We start from the raw sequence: 21,668 nt of genomic DNA on the forward strand, positions 1-21,668 counted from the left end.
CTGACCATTCACATTTACATGATCAGGGATTTGGGGGGGGGGGGTGGTTGGTGAAGTCCCATATTTGTAACATACATCAAAGTTGCTGGTGAACGCAGCAGGCCAAGCAGCATCTATAGGAAGAGGCGCAGTCGACGTTTCAGGCCGAGACCCTTCGTCAGGACTAACTGAAGGAAGAGTGAGTAAGGGATTTGAAAGCTGGAGGGGGAGGGGGAGATGCAAAATGATAGGAGAAGACAGGAGGGGGAGGGATAGAGCCGAGAGCTGGACAGGTGATAGGCAAAAGGGGATACGAGAGGATCATGGGACAGGAGGCCTAGGGAGAAAGACGGGGGGGGGGGGTGACCCAGAGGATGGGCAAGAGGTATATTCAGAGGGACAGAGGGAGAAAAAGGAGAGTGAGAGAAAGAATGTGTGCATAAAAATGAGTAACAGCTGGGGTACGAGGGGAAGGTGGGGCCTAGCGGAAGTTAGAGAAGTCAATGTTCATGCCATCAGGTTGGAGGCTACCCAGACGGAATATAAGGTGTTGTTCCTCCAACCTGAGTGTGGCTTCATCTTTATAGTAGAGGAGGCCGTGGATAGACATGTCAGAATGGGAATGGGATGTGGAATTAAAATGTGTGGCCACTGGGAGATCCTGCTTTCTCTGGCGGACAGAGGCGGACAAAGCAGGATCTCCCAGTGGCCACACATTTTAATTCCACATCCCATTCCCATTCTGACATGTCTATCCACGGCCTCCTCTACTGTAAAGATGAAGCCACACTCAGGTTGGAGGAACAACACCTTATATTCCGTCTGGGTAGCCTCCAACCTGATGGCATGAACATTGACTTCTCTAACTTCCGCTAGGCCCCACCTCCCCCTCGTACCCCAGCTGTTACTCATTTTTATGCACACATTCTTTCTCTCACTCTCTTTTTTCTCTCTCTGTCCCTCCGAATATACCTCTTGCCCATCCTCTGGGTCACCCCCCCCCGTCTTTCTCCCTAGGCCTCCTGTCCCATGATCCTCTCGTATCCCCTTTTGCCTATCACCTGTCCAGCTCTCGGCTCTATCCCTCCCCCTCCTGTCTTCTCCTATCATTTTGCATCTCCCCCTCCCCCTCCAGCTTTCAAATCCCTTACTCACTCTTCCTTCAGTTAGTCCTGACGAAGGGTCTCGGCCTGAAACGTCGACTGCGCCTCTTCCTATAGATGCTGCTTGGCCTGCTGCGTTCACCAGCAACTTTGATGTATGTTGCTTGAATTTCCAGCATCTGCAGAATTCCTGTTGTTCCCATATTTGTAGGCATCTTTTGGATAAATGGGCTAGGCTACTATTTAATTTTTCACCAACTTCCTTGTTTCAGGGAATATAAAATTATTTGAGCACTTGAGAATCATACTTCATAGAGAATCTGCCTCTTACAAAGCAGCACTCTAATGTTCCACTAAAAAAGCAACCTCCAAAGAAACATGTCAGTATTTTTCAGTGTGCTAATCAAGTCTAAACAATAAAATCTAACCTGCTATTCCAGCACTTCTCACATAATAGAAAACTTTCAACTAATTTCCTGCATTATGGCCCATTTTATTTTGCATCTGTCTTATACCTAAGAATATTGGAACCATTGTATCCCCCATTTCTCCTTTACATTTATAGTATTTATGAAAATTTATGAATACAGGAGTAAAATTCTCCCGCAACCATTTTAAAACATATCCTATAGGACTAGAAGATACTGCATTTTATATAAAAGGTCAATAATATAATAATCAGGGTCAAACAGAGTCTCAGCCAACCTTGCTCCTTCACTCTTGGCAGCAGTTTGTCCAATACCACCATCTTTCCACTGTTAACCACGAGGTGCGTATCAGTAGTATAAGGTGGGCCAGGCTCAGCTCCATCAAATAGATAGGGATGGTTGCAACACTTGCGTAGCTGCATCAGTATGTTCAACAGACGCATTTTGTCCATTTTCCCTGAGGAATTAAGGATGTCAATATCCTTCATTAAAATCTTGGTGTACCTGTAAGAAATATTACAGTTAACTCAAATTTAGAGAAGTGATTCCTGTTTTCCATAGCTCTTTAGGAGAATATTCAATATGTTAAAATTGTTTGAGAATGCAACTAGGACAAAGACTAGAATCCCATCTTGGCCCTCAGATCTATATCCAGCGATCAGTATGCATAATGCACAAAAGATCTCCCCTCTTTGACAGGAAGTACATTCTACAAAGTGGTAGAAAAGTGAGACAGCCAGGATGTGTGTTACTGCATCTAGATAGACAGTGGCATGCAAAAGTTTGGGCACCCCAAGAGATCTGAGCTCTCAGATAACTTTTACCAAGGTCTCAGACCTTAATTAGCTTGTTAGGACTATGGCTTGTTCACAGTTATCGCTAGGAAAGGCCAGGTGATGCAAGAGCAGCTGTCTAGCACTTGAAAATTAAAATAAATGATGCCCACAAAGCAGGAGAAGGCAATAAGATAGCAAAGCATTTTCAGATAGCCGTCTCCTCAGTTTGTAATGTTATTATGAAATGGCAGTTAACAGGAACGGTGGAGGTCAAGTTGAGGCCTGGAAGACCAAGAAAACTTTCCAGAGAACTGCTCGTAGGATTGCTAGAAAGGCAAATCAAAACCCCTGTTTGACTCCAAGCGACCTTCAGAAAGACTTAGCAGACTCTGGAGATGTGGTGCACTGTTCCACTGTGCAGCAACACCTGCACAAATATGACCTTCATGGAAGAATCATCAGAAGAAACCCTTTCTTGCATCCTCACCACAAAATGCAGTGTCAGAAGTTTGCAAAGGAACATCTAAACAAGCCTGATGCACTTTGGAAACAAGTCCTGAGGACTGATGAAGTTGAAATTGAACTTTTTGGCCGCAATGAGCAAAGGTATGTTTGGAGAAAAAAGGGTGCAGAATTTCATGAAAAGAACACCTCTCCAACTGTTAAGCACGGGGGTGGATCGATCATGCTTTGGGCTTGTGTTGCAGCCAGTGGCACGGGGAACATTTACTGGTAGAGGGAAGAATGAATTCAATTAAATACCAGCAAATTCTGGAAGCAAACATCACACCGTCTGTAATAAAAAAAAAGCTGAAGATGAAAAGAGGATGGCTTCTACAACAGGATAATGATCCTAAACACACCTCAAAATCCACAATGGACTACCTCAAGAGGCGCAAGCTGTAGGTTTTGCCATGGCCCACACAGACGCTGACATCATTGAAAATCTGTGGATAGACCTCAAAATAGCAGTGCATGCAAGACGGCCCAAGAATCTCATAAAATTAGAAGCCTTTTGCTAGGAAGAATGGGCAAAAATCCCCCAAACAATTGAAAGACACTTGGCTGGCTATAGAAAGCATTTACAAACTATGATACGTGCCAAAGGGGGTAGTACTGACCATGCAGGGTGCCCAAACTTTTGCTTCGGGCCCTTTTCCTTTTTTTGTTATTTTGAAACCGTAAAAAATAGAAGTAAAAAATAGAAATAAAAAAATAATCTTGCTTAAAATATTAAAGAGATGTGTCATCTTTAACTTTATGCCTTTTGGAAATCAGGTCATCTTTTACTCACTTAGCTATTCACAGTAACAGAAATCTTGACCAGGGGTGCCCAAACTTTTGCAAGGCACTGTAATTCGGAAGAAAGAACCAAGTAATACATACTCAAAAAAAAAGTGTAATAATCATTCTGGGACAAACATCTATTGCATCAAAAGAAGTTGTCTGGCTCAAATCAACACACACAAAATGCTAGAGAAACTCAGCAGGTCAGGCAGGTCTACAAAAGTGAACAAACAATTGACGTTTTGGGTTGAGACCCTTCTGCAAGACTGTAAACGAAGGGGGAAGACAACAAAATAAAAAGGTGAGGTTAGAAGGAGGATGTCTGGAAGGTGATAGGTGAAGCAAGGTGGATGGGAAAGGTAAAGGGCTGGAGAGGAGCGTGTACCATAAGAGAAAGGGAAGGAAGAGGGGACGCAGCAGGAGGTGATAGGCAGGTGAGAAAAGGTAAGGGACCAGAGTGGGGAATAGAAAGGGGGGGGGGGAGGAGAAGAAGACTTTTTATCCTGGAAGGAGTAATCGATATTCATGCACATGTGTTAGTAGGTTAATTGATTGCATAGGTGTAGTTCAATGCCGTGGGCTTGATGGGCCAGAAGGAACCGTCACTGTGCTGCATCTTCAAATTTGAGATATTTAAGGAGGATCAGAGGTGGAGATGTGCAGTGGAGAGTATACTGCCTGGTTGCGTCACAGCCTGGCATGGAAACACCAATGCCCTTGACAGAAAATCCTGCAAAATGTAGTGGATACAACCCAGTCCATCAAGGGTAAAGCCCCCCTCCCCAACATCTATCCAGACCATTGTCACAGGAATGCAAAGGACCCAATACCAAGGCCGTGCTCTCTTCTTGTTGCTGTCACCAGAAAAGCGGTACAGCAGCTTCAGGACCCACACACACAGAATCAGGAGTTCATCGGGTTCTTGAATCAAAGGGTAACTTCACTCGCCCCATCAATGAATTGTTCCCACAACCTATGGACTCACTTTCAAAGGATTGTTCATCTCCTGCTCTCAACATTTATTGCCTGCTTGCTTGACTTATTTATCCTCTTTTGTACTCGCGCAGGTTGTTGTACTCTACACATTGGTTGTTTGCCCGTCATGTTGGCTACTGTTTCTCATTGATTCTACTGCTTCTCTTGGAATTACTGTATATGCCCTCAAGAAAACAAATCCCAGGGTTGCATATGGTGACCTATATGTACTTGGATTAAAAAAAATTACTTTGAACTTTGAAGCTAAGCTCAGTACGTGTAACTTTAGGAAGAAGGTTGCTGGGGCTCAGACAAGAGGCCACAGCTGAGGCACTGGATGACTCATGGACAGCAAATGTAGTACTTTTATTCAGTACGAGCAGCAGGAATAAGCTCACTAATTATAAGCAAGCAAAAGGATGATTGTTTATTCATTTCATAGATGCTGCCTGACCTGCTGAGTTCCTTCAGCATTTTGTGTGTTTAACATCAGTGGTTATAATGTTTGCTGTCGTAATTCTAAGTGACAGGATTAATTTATATGTGGGACATTAGATAATGATCAAGGAAAGTCAGAAGGATTTTATTATGGGTGGGGGAGGGAGTCCTGTCTGACCAACTCGATTAAAATTTTCAAAGATGTAATGAAATGTATTTTTAAGGGTAATGTGGTTGAAGTAGCATATGTGGACTTCAACAAGGGCTTTGACAAGGTCCCAGAGAGCAGCCTCATCCAAAAAGTGAAGAGCTCTTGGGATTAAGGGCAAATTGGATGACAAGATGGCTTGGTAATGGGAAGAAGTGGTATATCGTAGAAGGCTGTTTTGTGATTGGAGGCTTGAGACTAGTGATGTATGCAGGGATTGGCTTTGAATCCTCACTGTTTATTATATGCACAAGTGAATCAATGTGAGTGTTAAGTCTGGTCAGTAAATTTGCATGTGGTATAAAAATGATCTTCATAATAGGACCACCTTAGGTTTTATGACAATACTGATGAGTTATAAATATGAGCAGAACAAGATAAAATTTAATCCCAATGAGTGTGAAGCAATAGTTTTGGCAGAACTATTTAGCTACAAGATACACAATGAATGATGGGATCCAAGACAATATTGGGGAAGAGGATTATTGGTGTACAAACCCAAGGTTCTGCAAGGTTCTTCATAGATTAAGTGAAGAAAAAAAAACAAGATTCTTTCCTCCTTTAGCACTGACGTGAAAACAAGGGCAGGAAAGTTACAACTATACAAAATATCAGTTACGCCACAGCTAGAGTAGTGTGTGCAGTTCTGGTTGTCACACTTTACTATAGGATGAATACAACCATCCTGGAGAACACAGAGGAGATCCACCAAGATGCTGTGTTTCAGTTATGAAGGAGAGAATGGGGAGATTGGGTGTATTTTCCTTTGAGTGGAGCAGGCTGAAAGGGGATCAGTATAGAAAATGTGCGGAACATGAAGTAGTGGTGAGAAACATTTTCTCCCACAAACGAAACCAGGCAGCACAGTTTAATAAAAATCAAGAATCAGAACCAAGCTTACTATCACCATCATATGTCATGAAACTCAGAATCAGAATCAGGTTTATCACCGGCATGTGACGTGAAATTTGTTAACCTGTTGTTATGTGGCAGCAGTACACTGTAATACATAATAATAATAATCAAAATAAGACAATAAAAGTTAAAGGAAAGAGGTTTAGAGGATATTGAAGGAAAAATGTTACATTCCCACACTCCCACCAGCAGCAGAGTGTGGTTAGAATCTGGAATGGTCTGTCTGAGGTGGTAACAAAGGCAGAAAACCTTATATTTGCACAGTATGTAAATGAGTACTTAAATTGCAAAGGAAAAGAAGGTAGCAGGCAGAATATTAGAAATTAGAATGCGTGCAGATGAGCATGGTGGGCCAAGTGGTCTGTTTCTGCCTTGTATGACTATGACAAAAGCAAAATAAACAGTGCAAAATTATACCACGCTTCATCATGCAATATGTCATCACTTGCAGGTTGTATACTCACCATTCCCGTTGCATTTTGCTGAGGCCTACATACATTTTGACTTCTTTTTTTGGTGGTAGACTCTTTTCTACCTCAGCCTTAATACGTCGGAGAAGGAAGGGTCGCAATACCTAATTCAGGTTAGAATACATGCTCTTTACACACTGATGGTGCCAATGGAGGCAAGTAAAAGAAAGCAATTACAAATGCTATATATAAACATTAGAAAAGTGGCTTAAAATATATTTTACCATACCAAGGATTCAAGTACTTCTGTAAATATAAGCTAAGAATTCAGTTAAATGGACACACCCATTACGCAGCCAAATTCAGGTCAAAAATATTTCATGTTAGATGCAATCTATTCTTTTGCAAGATCACAGCCTCTAAAGCAGAGCAAGTTCACAATGGCGCCCATAGACAATGCCAATTACTTGGAATTAATTTGAGTGCATTAATTAGAATTATACATTTGTGAGAATTTATGAACGTCCTTCAACAGAACAAACTCAGACCCCCAACCTAGTTTTTATATTGTTAAGTAGAGCAAAGAAAATCCTCAGTGTCTTTCTTCATTCTTCAAAAAAACTTGATAGATACATCATGAAAAGAAATATTAAATGTTACAAAAATTCTGGTCAGAGGCAGAATTAAAGAGAGAATTCAGAGCATGGTTGAAAAGGTACAGCGATGAGCAAACAAAAGAAATGGAGTGGAGATCTCAGGAGATTAAATAAGGGACCAATATAACTAGAGGACAAGTTGCAAATATTGTTTCCCAACCAGGATTAAAAGTAGTCTTGAATTTGGTAAAGGTGAGATTCACAGTTCATTACACTGGTGCAAAGTGGTTGGAAAAAGAACGTTAGAACATAATTGAGGAAATAATGGCATTTTATAGATAGTAAGAGGTGGACTTCATGAGTCAACAGAATGTTAGTCCAGTATCAAGGTGGACAGAAAGGATATAGACATCAGACTGTGATCTGAGTCAGGAATAAGGTTTTATAGTGTGAACAAATTTAGCCCCACTTCAGCAAGTGAAAAAAAAAATGAGAAAAAAAAGTTAAAGAAAAAACAAACAAAATATCCATTTAGTTTTTCACCCCATAATACCAAACAAGTGTTTTAAAATTTGAAACTCAGAAATTTCCCTCCTCCATAATTAACAACAGGTTCACCAGAAGTGTGGCAGTGCCCAAGCACTACTTAGTATCTAATTCAAAATTAGAATTCAAGACAACCCATGGACACACCTGATAGGCCACATTGCTGACACTGAGGAGCAGCGGCCAAAAGGACAAAAATACATATTGGAGATCTACATATTATCTCTGGAATTATTAGTTACAGGTGGTAAATTACTGGCACACATATCTAAGATGGCAATAGTATGCAGTGCTGTTCTTGATTCTTTAAACTTCACTCATAATTTAAAAAAAAATTATATTAACTGCCAAATGAAGCAATAAATGATATTTTACACCCAACAGCAGTGAGATGTTTTCACAGGAAACGTCTCATGCTGGCAGGGTGCCACATAGATGAATGTGAGGATAACTGACAAGATAACCTTCCAAAAATTCTTTCTGTGACAACAGATGGTGCAGGCAACACAACTGGTAAAGAGGCAGGTTTTGGCAAACTATTTGCTAAAAATTTTGAGCATCTACTGATAAGACTTTCATTCTATAGTATACAAGGAGGGTTTGTGCAAAAGATGGCCTTAAGAAAGTAACAAAAATTATAACCAAACTATCTAATTTTATTTCTAGGTGTGTTTCAAAACAACTTTTAGTTTGCAAAGCAAGGTGAATTTGATGCACACAGCTACTCATGTACTTGTCTTTAAATGATTTGTTGAGTGTTTAGATGAAATTTTTCAATTTTTGATGAATGAAAAATGTACTTATCGAGAATTATATGACGTTGTGTGGATTTGTAGATATCTCCTCACATTTGAACACCAAATTACAGGGATCTGGCAAAGTACTGATGTTATGCTTGATAATATAAAAGCCTTTGAAAACAAACTGGATGTATTTAAACGTGAAGCCAAAAATTGCAGTTTTAAATATTTCCCAAACCTAAATAAAGATATGACAGGTATTCAAATTCCTGAAATGACAGACATTCAGAGCTTTCCAATGCAATTTTTCAGCATCACTGTTTCAACTATTGAACAATTTTCTTTAAAAATAAATGAAATTCCAATCATTAAAAGAAACCGCAAAATTCATAAAGCAGACAGTAGAATAAAATTAGACAAACTAAGTTTCAAAATGTTGAAGTGGATTGATTTCAATAATTTTTAATACAACTGATTGATTTACAAAGCAGCTTAATTTGGAGACACAATTTGTTGATTTATAAAAGCTGAACCTAGAAAGTAATAAGGGGATCTGTCAGTAACTGAATCAAACTATAAAAGTCCCAACAATGAGATTCTGAAACTCTGGATTCCATTCTTCAAACTATTAACCATCTTACATTTGCTTTCCTCACCACAGATTCAATGTGCAATTAACCTTCAGGAATTCCTACACGAGGACTCCCAAATCCCTTTGTACCTCGATTTTTAAACTTTCTCCCCATCAGAAAATAGTCTATGGATTTACCAAAGTGCTTGACCATACACTTCTGGAGACTATATTCCAACTGCCACCTTTTTGCCCATTCTCCTAATCTGTCCTTCTGCAGCCTCTCTGCTTCCTCAACACTACCTGCCTCTCCATCCATCTTCATACCGTCTGCAAGCTTGGCCACAAAGCCATCAATTTCATCATCCAAATCGTTGACATATAACACAAGAAGCATTCCAAACATAGACCCCTGTGGAATACAACTAGTCACCAGCAGCCAATCCAAAAAGCTTCCTTTATTCCCATTCTTTGCCTCCTGCCATTCAGTCAATGCTCTATCCATGCTAACATCTTTCTTGTAATACCCTAATCTTGATTAGCAACTTCATGTGTGGCAACTTGTCCGAAAATCCAAATATACAACATCAACTGATTCTCTTTTGACCATCCTGCTTGTTATTTCTTCAAAGAATTCCAACAGATTTGTCAAGCAAGATTTTTCCTTAAGGAAACCATGCTGCCTTTGGCCTATTTTGTCATGTGCCTCCAAATTTCCCGAAACTACATCCCTAATAATCAACTGCAACATCGTCACAACTACTGAGATCAGACTAACTGGACTATTATTTCCTCTCTTTTGCCTCTCTCCCTTCTTGAAGAGTGGAGTGATATTTGCAATTTTCTAGTCCTCCAGAACCATGACAGAATCTATTGATTCTTGAAAATCATTACCAATATCTCTGCAATCTCTTCAGCTACCTCTTTTAGAACCCTGGGTGAAGTCCATCAGGACCATCTACCTTTAGACCTTCAGATTTTCCAAGCATCATCTCCCTAGTAATACCCCTGACACTCTTGAACTTCCAGCATACTATTAATGTCTTCCACCATGAAAGCTGTTGCAAAATACTTATTCAGTTCATCTGCCATTTCCTTGTCCCCCATTACTATCTTGCAAGCGACATTTTCCAGCAGACCAATATCTACTCACATCTCTCTTTTACTCTTTATATATCAGAAAAAAACTTTTGGTGTCATATTTGATAGTACTGGCTAGCTTATCTTATTTCATCTTTTCCCCCTTAAGTTTTTTTTATAAAGTAGCCTTCTGCTGCTTTTAAACATTTCCCAATCCTTTAACTTCCCACTCATTTTTGCTCTATTATATGCCCTCTCTTTTGCTTTTATGTTGGCTTTGACTTCCCTTGGAAGCTACGGTTTCCTCGTCCTCCCTGTAGAATACTTCCTCTTCTTTGGGATGCATCTATCTTATGCCTTCCGAATTTCTCCCAGAAACTCCAGCCATTGCTGCTCTGCTGTTATCCCTGCTAGTGTCCCCTTCAAATCAACTTTGGCCAGTTCCTTTCTCATGCCTCTGTATTTCCCTTTACTCCACTGTCATTCATCTGATTTTAGCTTAGCTTCTCTCTCAAGTTGCAAGGTGAATTCTATCATATTATGATCACTGTTTCCTATGGGTACCTTTACCTTAAGCTCCCAAATCATATCTGGTTCATTAGGCAACACCCAATTCACAATTGCTGATCCCCTATTGGACTCAACTACAAGCTGCTCCAAAAAGCCATCTTGGAGGCATTTCATAAATTCACTCTCTTGGGATCCAGTATCAACTTGATATTCCCAATCTATCTGCATATTGAAACCCTGCATGATTAATGTAACATCCTGGCTACTGCTCAGGAGCCGGTAAATAACTCTCAACAGGGTCTTCTTCCCTTACAGTGCCTTAACTCTACCCATGAAGATTCTACATCTTCCAGTCCTATGCCACATCTTTCTAAAGATTTGATTTCATTTTTGTAAGAGCCACTACTCCTCCGCCTGTCTGCCTTTTCAATAGGTTGTGTATCCTTGGATATTAAGCTCCTAACTACAATCATCTTTCAGCCATGACTCCGTGATACCCACTTCACACCAGCCAATCTCTAACTGCGTTACAAGATCATCAACTCTATTTTGTACACTGCGTGCATTCAAATATAACACCTTCAGTCCGTTATGTGTCACCCTTTTCAATTTTGTCCTCCTTTTACACTGCAACCCATCCTACTGACCGCAATTTTGCCATATCATCTTTCTGTCCTTTCCAACAGTCTCACTACCTCTGCTTGTAAAACAAAATCCCTATTCTTAGCTCTATCACTCTGGTTCCCAACCTACTGGCGTGTGACATAGGCAGCAATCCAGAGATCGTTACCCTAGAGGCCCTGCTTTTCAGCTTTCTACCCAGCTCTTCGAAATTCTCTCTTTAGAACCTCCTCTCTTTTCTGACCCATGCCATTGGTACCAGTATTCACCAAGACAGCCCGGCTGCTCACCTTCCCCCTTTTGAATTTCGTGGACATGATCCAAGACGTCCCTGACCCTGGCACCTGGGAGGCAACATACTATCTTGATCTCTCTATTGGGTCCATAAACTCTCCTATCGATCCCTCTAACCCTGGACTCTCCTATTACCACTGTATTCCTCCTCTGTACTCTTCCCTTCCAAGCCATTGTGCCAGACTCAGTGCCAGAGACCCTGTCGTTGTGGCTCCCTTTGGTAGGTTATACAGGATGTACAATAACAATACTATGCAGAAATCATGTTATCTCCAATTGTCTTTAGAAAATTAATACTAATAATTTTTGAATGGGTTTTACAAAATGCTTCATTTATAGTCTCTGTTAAACTTTTAACAGTAAAATAATGAATACAGTAAATACATTATTCATCCTCTTTCCTTTAACAAAAAAAGAGCCCATAATCATGGTTACTAATTCATTAATCAATGATAATCTCTGCTCAAAATTACCATGGCACATGAGAACTTTTATTAAGATTATCGCCAATTTGTGCACATGCTTTCAAAAAGGTTCACCACCCCTACTATAGAATTTCATCTCCCTGCTGTCTCAACTATTGTTCCACAAAAGAAACAACAGTCAAATGCATTAATGCTAATTGCAACAGTATGTTTATATCATCTTGTGCTAAGTTCTGCAGCTGGATCTTCAACTTCCTCACAGACAGGACCCAGGCTGTAAAAATAGGGGACAAGCTCTCCTCTACAATCACTCTGAGCACCGGTGCCCCACAAGGCTGTGTACTCAGCCCCCTGCTGTACTCACTGTACACCCATGATCGTGTAGCAAAGTTTCCATCGAACTCAATATATAAGTTTGCTGATGACACAACAATTGTAGGCCGTATCTTGGGTAATGATGAGTTTGAGTACAGAGAGGAAATTAAGAACCTGGTGGCATGGTGCGAAGAAAATAACCCATCCCTCAATGTCAGCAAGACAAAGGCATTGGTTGTTGACTTCAGAAGGAGTAGCGGACCACACTACCCCATTTACATCGGTGGTGCGCAAGTGGAACAGGTCAAAAGCTTTAAATTCCTCGGGGTCAATATCACAAATGACCTGACTTGGACCAACCAAGCAGAGCCCACTGCCAAGGAGGCCCACCAGTGCCTTTACTTCCTGAAAAAACTAAAGAAATTTGGCCTGTCCCCAAAAACATTCACTAATTTTTATAGATGCACCGTAGAAGACATTCTTCTAGGGTGCATCACAACCTGGTATGGAAGTTGTCCTGAACAAGACCAGAAGAAGCTGCAGAAGATCGTGAACACGGCCCAGCACATCACACAAACCAATCTTCCGTCCTTGGACTCACTTTATATCGCAAGCTGTTGGAGCAGTGCTGCCAGGATAATCAAGGACACGACCCACCTAGCCAACACACTTTTCGTCCCTCTTCCCTCCGGAAGAAGGCTCAGGAGCTTGAAGACTCGTATGGCCAGATTTGGGAACAGCTTCTTTCCAACTGTGATAAGACTACTGAACGGATCCTGACCCGGATCTGGGCTGTACCCTCCAAATATCCGGACCTGTCTCGGTTTTTTTTGCACTACCTTACTTTCCATTTTCTATTTATGATATATAATTTAAATTTTTAATATTTACTATCGATTTGTACTCCAGGGAGCGGGAAGCACAGAATCAAATATCACTGTGATGATTTACATTCTAGTATCAATTGTTTGGCAACAATAAAGTATAAAATTTCTTTTACCCAGAAATAGTTTGCATCTTGTTATGTGAAAAGGAAGGCAACAACATCTCAATTATTACTCATTCTCTTAAGTTCTTATCACCTAGGGAGGGGTTGCAGGTTAGACTGGGTTAAGCAACAAGGGAACACTTTACTACACCTAAGACTAATTCTAGATAATTAATAGAGCTACCACATAATGTTCAAGCTAACATTTATAACAGGTGAATTATCATCTGTGTCAATGAGTAGTCCAAGACTAACTTAATAAATATAATTAAAAATTAATTTAGAAACATATTTGTCACCAATAAAACACTCACCCAGAGGTATATTAAATCATCAAAATTTAAAGATTAAAGTCTGTCACGAGCCTTGTGGCCCATCAGGCTGGTGCTTATGCCGGTTTCCTTGGCATGAAGCGACTGAGAGTACGAGAATTCTCCCCAGATAGGACGCCAGTCTATCGCGAGGTTAACCATCAGCATTTTTGCCGGTACCCATTCTCAGCTGGGCAGACTGGAGCATTGTGTGGTTAAGTGCCTTGCTCAAGGACACACACGCTGCCTCGGCCGAGGCTCGAACCCGCGACCTTCAGAATGCTAGTCCAATACCTAACCACTTGGCCACGAACCACACCATCAAAATTTAAGTCATCATAAAATATGATGCATTACTCCAAAATTATTTAGAATTAGTTTAAGGTGATTTTTTTTAAAAAGGCAAGAACATTCCTTCAAATTAAGGTGAATCATAATAACATCTACATGTCTATAAGCTAGAAGTATCACTGTCATTTAAAATGAATCACTTACCATATGCAACCGTTCAACTAGCTTCTGATCTCCAAAACAGTTATTTGTATCAAACCATGAATCAAAGTCCTAAAAAAAAGAAGAGAATTTTGCTCTTCCAAATCTAAAGTTTGGCCACATTTGCTGCTAGCTTTAATAACTGATATCCGATATCACAAAGCAAATTAAATTATCAAAGCAAAATTTTGCTTTCTAAATCCTCCATTCACGCCTTCCTAAAAATATGCTGTATGATGCTGCATATCTGAATGTGAAACTTTGTTTTGCAGCTTCTCATTAAAGTACTTTCAGCATTACATCTTATTAGAATAACATACAAATTCAAGATGTGGCTGACATGCAAAACCACAGGTAGTGTTTACGTGGGATATTATTTTCATCTATATCTGGATAAGTTAACAATACCCAAGTGAAAAGTTTAAGCAAGTTTTTAATAGGACACATCACCACAAGCATGTCTTGAATGTAATCTTCAATTGTCATACAAGAGGGCAGACTTGTTCAAATTGTATTAAGGATAAACAAGAAGAGGGACAAGGTGGGTATACAGATTCAACATACTTATTAATTTAAGGCAGTTGTAATAAAGAGTATTAGAAACGCGCAACTATTTTGTGCAGTTAAAATTTGGATTGCCAAGTGAGTAATGAAGACAGTCACGGTATGGAGAAGAGAACCATAAAAGTATTTTCAAAAAGCTGTACTTAGTCCTGACGAAGGGTCTCGGCCTGAAACGTCGACTGCACCTCTTCCTACAGATGCTGCCTGGCCTGCTGCGTTCACCAGCAACTTTGATGTGTGGTACTTAGTAAGAGCTTGGGTACTGTGATTTGCTGAAATGCTTTTACAATGAACCAGCAAGGATTCAATGGAGCAAATGGCCTCCCTTCCAGGCTCTTATCTATGTGTAATTTCATGGAACAGTGCTGCGCTTGCAATCTTAACATACAAGCTTTACAACTAAGCACCATTGATACGGATGTGTATTAGACCTCAACCATAGAAAGCTTCACCTAATCTCAATGAAAGTTTCCTTTTAAGTACTTACAGCAGAAGAATTGAAGACATCAGGAAGAAGGAAGTTGAGCAATGCCCAGAGTTCGTGTAAGTTGTTCTGGAGTGGTGTACCAGTGAGTAATAATCGATTTGTGGTCTTGAATTCTCTAACTATTTCAGATAGCTGCAATAATATATCAAAAACATCAAGAAACAAACTGGCTTAAGACATTTAAAAAAAATCACATTCAGTAATATAATAGTTAGATCCAGAGTGAATTCAAATAGTTACAACATGATTTGGCTATGTCATGGAAAATGAAACCAAGGTATTGGATGGGACAAATATTGGAAAGATAGTATTAGAAAATCTAGTTGATAAATCATGAATACTAGATGGGATATATCTTAGGCTGAACAAAAAAAGAAAATAGAACTGATTTCAAATTTAAAATCCAAGGACTCCTCCCACCCCCCCACTGAATTCTAGAGCTGAGGAATGAATGTGTTTAAATGACCTCCAAAACTTGGGGTTAGTTTGTTGCAATTGGTACAAGTTAAAACACTTGCACTAGACTATCTCAGACCAAAGCACCAATTGCTGTAAAATCTACCTGCCATGAATGATAGAATGACTAAATATTTTTAACTATTAATGCTCTGATAGTGGATGGATAATGGAAGAATAAGATTGACATAGAAACAATTATTTTTTAATCATTCTATCAACGATAACTGCATCTTCACCAGCACTTGGAATCGAGGCTACAACTGAATTCTTTTCTTTCTACAGATGCTGCTCTATCTGCTGAGTTCCTCCAAGAGATAGATTGTTGCTCCAGATTCCAGCATGTCTTTTGTGTCCATCACAGAATGTTTCATTGTCCTTCATTTTCTCCCTCAAATGTTCAATCTTGTAGTTTTTCATCCTGCATTATCACATTCTCCTTAGTACAGCTACATTAATTCACCCCACTTTTTAAAAAAAAAATACGGGCCCTGTTAAGCATTTCATTTTTTTTTTTGTTATCCTTTACATTTCATGCTTCAGATGCAATTTAGCCCTTGTCTTTCCAATAAGTAGTACCTTGCTTGGAAAAAGAACTCATACTTGGAATACACAATGTGTTTCTCTCTCAGGGTACTTTTGCTACATTATGGCAGCAGTGTGATCAACTGTCCAATGTAAAACAAGCTTGCATCAGTTTAATACACTTTTCACTAAATGTTTACCAAAAAATGTTACCATTATGTTTAGGTTACTATAACGGGTAGACATGATGAGAGAGAGTGGACGGAAAATAAACTTACCTTGGATTTCTCATTTTTGATTCTGTGGGCTTCATCTATGACGAGATACCTCCAATTAAATTTTTTGAAAACCGATTTCTCCCTGATCAACATTTCATATGATGTTACACAGACATCCCACTCTCCAGGCAGCAAGACATCTCGGATGAAAGCAGCCTGACAAAGCAAGTTGTTGTTTCTTTAATCAATCATTCAATTTTCTCTTACTTAACAGAGCTAAACCGAGAAAGAACTTAAAGTAATTAAATTTAACTGAATAAAAATTTAGAAAATTATTGTAAAATCAGTTCAACCCAATGATGCACTATGAACCAATCAAGCACGACACTTTTTTTCTTATATAAACACACAAGTACTAGCAGATGTCACAATTGGCCAATAAAAGGATGAAATTCTTTATCCTTATTTTCATATTGGGGTAACTGCTTCTGCAGATCGGTTCAGCTAACCTTGCATTGATCAAATCAGTATTTCTGGGTAATCTACCAACCAAGCTCTACAGAAATTTGCTGGTTTATCCATTAGCACATAATACAAGTCTTACCCGCTGTTCCTTGTCACCAATTAGACAAATGGCTCGAAGAGTTGGAATCCATCTCTTGAATTCAAGCATCCAGTTGTGGAGTGTAGATTTAGGGACTAGAACCATGTGAGGTCCAGGAATGCTTCTGTAATGTTTCATGTATCCGAGAAGAGCAATAGTTTGTAATGTCTTCCCAAGACCCTGTTAAATGAAGTACAATTAAATATCTCATTAGCCTTTGACTGGGAATAACATGACACATTTCCAAAGGTATACAAGAAGCCAGTTTGGTAAATCAGATGTAGTTATTTTCATACAGTCTTTAGACTACAGCCTGTTCATTTAAATCATGGCTTAAACGGCTTTTAATATCATATCTGTGCCATGGCTCCTTATTGCTCAATACAAATACAAAGTTCTACCACAGCAAAAACTTGAATAAACCCATTTTCAACTACTTTTTGGAGGGAGTTCCAAACATCAATTATCCACATGCTTTCAGACACTAAAATTAAATACAGAATTTTAAGACAATTTCTTCCAAACATCCATAGATACGTGAAATAGTTTCCTCAGATTTTTAAGGGACCTTCAGTGCAGAAATAATATTTTATTTGAAAGGTAATTCAATAAGAAATAGAATAATTGCACCTCAACTAGTCTAAGGTACGGCTCATGCAGTTTTGGCAATATTTCCCAAATGTTAATTAAAGACTTTAGAACTGGAAGGATCAAGTCTGTTTGTCTTTAAATTCACTACTGAATTAAAAAATAGGCAGTTAATCCTGTTGCAAGCTTATTCCACTTTATAGAGCCAGTTTGGTAAGACCCAACAGCTTGCAAAGTTATTTAAAAATCACTTCATCATTGCTGCAGGTATGGAGAAACATGTCAGCCATTTTGCGTAAAGACTAAAAATTTCCTTTCCTTAATTGGACATTAGTAACCCAGATGTATTTATTTTCATATTAACAGCTTGGTTGTCTCAGTCACTTATTTCATATTTATGTGAACAAATTAAAACTGCCTCATTATCACAGGACTTGAAATCCTATCTGAATGATCTGCATAATAGGCCTCAGAGTTTTCAGTCCAATGACGTAATCAACACCTAACACTACCCCATATCTTAAATTCGATAAGCTTTTCACATTTAATATCCATAATCAACATTTCTAGCACCCACAATTAACATAGATTCATACCATTTCATCTGCTAGGATACCATTTATGCCATTTTCATATAAAGAAATGAGCCAGTTCAGTCCACGGATCTGGTAATCCCGCAGCTTCCCCCCTTTTATATCTGTAGAAGAGATTCCTAACAGTTAGCTACACCAGCCATTAAAATAATGCTCCAAATACAGTTTAGATGGATACGAAAGCATTCTCATGACCAAGAATCATTTAGCCAAGACAGCAAAATGCAAAAAGTTTCAGTATTATCTCTTGATGCTAAGACGTCACTGTTTGAATAAAGAAAGTAGGCATTTAAACAAGGACTCCAAAGCTAAAATGATGTTTTACAATGCCAGACTAACACTACTGCATCGCAATCCAAATTAAATGCTAAACACAAAGCCAAATAAATGGAGACAAATAGATGCATAATATAAACTTCATCAGGACAAGTACGAAAGAGAAAAACTACAGTGGGGGGGGGGAAGCAAGACTTCTTTGTTAGCCATAACATTATCATAGAAATGGCTATCAGAATTTCGATATCATCGGGAAAGGGCATTTAGCATGGGCAGAAGTATAAATGAACTGATCACAGGACCCTCAAAGGAATGTAATTAATTATTCCCTGTACACATACATTAATATTTCTAGATGTAGCCCCGTACTAAAACGATGAATCCATCCATTCGCTAAGAGCTATGGCTTCATGAAAAATATACTGGAGCAATTTAAACTTTGATATCTTCAAGAACAAGTCTGAGCAAAATGTGCCACTGAAGAGTAAAGAGCTGGTTTGTGAAGCATTACCTCGCAATGACAATAGGATAATCAGTGCTCAATGTTGACAATGACTATTGGAGTTCATGGTTCAAAATAAAATGTGAAGATGTCAAAGTGACAACATTTCTGGCATAATTCAGTGGCCTCAACATCATTTGTTGATGTCCACAAGCGACGTCCTTGACAGAACAACAATATGTGCAAAGGGAAGATAGAAGCTCTAAGCTAGAACAATTTGTGTGTTCTGACAGTTCAATTTGGCCTACTTTGAATAAAAACAAATTTTGCAAACCAAATAACGGAATAAAAATATAAATGTAAAAGCAACTGGAAGTAATGAAAACACAACTATGTTAACAAATGTATGGATCAATGAATAAAATGGCTTTACATACATGATGGGGATTCTTCAAACCTTGTGCAGACATTGGTTGTCTTGCTATTTTCTGACAGGAGTTCTTCATCTTCTTCCTGCTCCGTACGACGATGCCGATAACTAAGAATCAAAAGTGAATGGTTTTGTGCAATGAGTCACTAATATATTTTAATGTTTTTAGTGAGATGCTGATACAGCCAATTTCAAATCCTTCAAGTCTACAGTCATGAAAAAATAGCCTATATTACACATCACATCCAAGAGTGGAGACTGTTTAGTAAGTTTGGAGCACTATGCAAATGGGAACTACTTTAAGGGCAATTTGAAATCTAAACAATTTTTAAATTGCTGTTATACAAATACTCATGTTTTTCCAAAACCAACCAAGCCTAAAGGGTATAATAGTATAGTCAATGTAAATGAAAGTAGCCAGAGATTAGCTTTATAATGATTTCGCTGCCAATATTCCGAAATACTTGACTAAATTAGAAATGAAATAATCAATACAGATCAGAAAGAAATTATATTTCCTCAATATTTAAATGATTAAAAAACAAGGCACTGAACACCAGTGAATACTATACAATTCAAACTTTAAAAACTACCAGATTACACTGTTAATTAGATCTTAGTTTAGCTCCCCTAATTCACAAAAAGGTGTAATTTATTGATGTATACTCAGAGGAAAAATCCTTTGAACAGTTCAGAAAATATTTGCTACTCTCATACCCCTTGTATGAAGGTGGATTTTTATTCTGAAATTGGCCGGATCAAAATTTTATCATGGCCTTTTGTTCTAGATTGCTCAATAACCCGAGCAAATAGTTTTTTCTCCTTTTCCTCACTATGTCAATTAAGGATTATAATACTGTGCAAAAGCCGTAGACATATATATGTGAAAGTGGACTACAGTGAGTTTGTAAATCTGGTGGGAGCAAATGATGCTGGGAATGGCAAGGGGGAAATCGCCTTGGAAAGGGTGGCAGAGGAGAGCCAGAGGCAGGAATGGCGTGGGTGCAGACGCCCCTTACCAGACACCAGGTAAGGTAATTTGATTCCAAACAACTGGTTTATTGATCATAACGGAATGTCTCTTTGCTGCTTCCCTCTCTCTCTCTTCCCCTTTTACTAACCACGATTTTACTATCCTTGCCCCCTTCCCACTCTCACTCCACAACAGAGATCCATATCAGAATCAGGTTTATCATCACTCACATGTCGTGAAATGTGTTTCTTTTTGCAGCAGTACAGTGCAATACATATATACCAACATATGTAGCTCTGCTATATCATAATAGCTGTGCTCCAAATAAACCCTACTTTATAGAAAACCAAGTTAATAGAAACGATTGTGTCAATAGTGGAAAAGTACATTGGGGCTAGAGTTTCAGATCACAATAATCAGAACTCTTCATGTAGGAGTTTCAAAAGTAAAGATGCTTTTAATAAATGCAAGTTTATTTTGTTAATGTCAAGCTAAAATACTAAAGGCCCGATGGTAGACTTTCATATTTTTGGGCAACAATCAATGGAAGTGACTTCTTGACAATTTTCAATGACCTTCAACTATGAAACTCACAGCCTATGTTCTCAAAGGTCAATGGTGTCCCATTCCTGAGGGAAGGTTGCATGTAAACAGATTTTTATCTCCCAGAGTATTTTATTTCCCTTAAGACAGATTTTATTCTGCTTGTTAATTTGAAAGTAACTTTTAAATGGTACTCTAGTTCCCAATTAAAATCTATTCAGAGTGCTTGATAAAAATCAATGTTCCCTAATCCATCAGTTGCATTATGAAACCACAATTTAAAGTTGAATTACACTAAACTCCACCCAAACTTCTAACTAGTTGTCAACCTATTGAGCATTCCATTTAAGTCCTATCTTCACATGACATTTCTCTATTCTTTCATCCCAGCCTGATATATTGTGAAGATGTGATGTACTAAAAAGTTGAAAAATGAAAGAGATACTTCTAATCAAGCCTCAACTCTTTATGACTTTCAAGTGTGAATAGTTTCCAAAGTAGGGCTACAGAGAATGTGCATCTTCAATGCAAGACAAAATCATTTCCTGTAATATATCTTACTCTCCAACCGACAGCAGTGTCTGCTTTTCATCTTTCTTTACGCGAGGGCGCCCTGGTTTCATCTTTAGAGGTGAAGTTGGTGTTTTTTGTGCAGCGGGCTGGATAAAATGGGCAAAAAGTTCGGTCTGTTGCAGTAGATAGTCAAATCTGTTTGCTCTGTCTGCTTTCTGCCAAACAAACAAAACAAGATATGTTAAGTAGAGCTATTAACGAGAACTGGTTAATCAAACTGAAATGGAAAACAAAATACTGGAAATACAGGACATGTGACATACTGTTCTTAACATTTTGGTTTAATGATCTTTAATCAAAAACTTATTTCCATGTTTTTGTATTATTTTAAATTTTCATCAGCTTCAGTATTTTACGCAAACAGACGTCATCAGATACAACCATTTTA

The 21,668-nt window shown here is 38.7% G+C and overlaps 1 protein-coding gene across 2 annotated transcripts in view; it reads right to left on the minus strand.

Annotated features, from left to right (window-relative positions):
* Nucleotides 1-21,668, minus strand: part of LOC134345689 (SWI/SNF-related matrix-associated actin-dependent regulator of chromatin subfamily A member 5) — a 55,165-nt gene that overhangs the window by 20,012 nt on the left and 13,485 nt on the right. For both annotated transcript variants that reach the window (XM_063046753.1, XM_063046752.1), the window contains exons 3-11: nt 21,269-21,435; nt 19,199-19,299; nt 18,047-18,147; nt 16,863-17,042; nt 16,319-16,474; nt 15,060-15,191; nt 14,012-14,080; nt 6,574-6,683; nt 1,788-2,014 (exon numbers count right to left, since the gene is read on the minus strand). In XM_063046753.1, coding sequence (XP_062902823.1) covers nt 1,788-2,014; nt 6,574-6,683; nt 14,012-14,080; nt 15,060-15,191; nt 16,319-16,474; nt 16,863-17,042; nt 18,047-18,147; nt 19,199-19,299; nt 21,269-21,435 — 1,243 coding nt within the window. The remainder of the gene's footprint in view (nt 1-1,787; nt 2,015-6,573; nt 6,684-14,011; nt 14,081-15,059; nt 15,192-16,318; nt 16,475-16,862; nt 17,043-18,046; nt 18,148-19,198; nt 19,300-21,268; nt 21,436-21,668) is intronic.

Source organism: Mobula hypostoma, chromosome 4, assembly GCF_963921235.1.
Source record: "Mobula hypostoma chromosome 4, sMobHyp1.1, whole genome shotgun sequence".
Classification (NCBI taxonomy): domain Eukaryota; kingdom Metazoa; phylum Chordata; class Chondrichthyes; order Myliobatiformes; family Myliobatidae; genus Mobula; species Mobula hypostoma.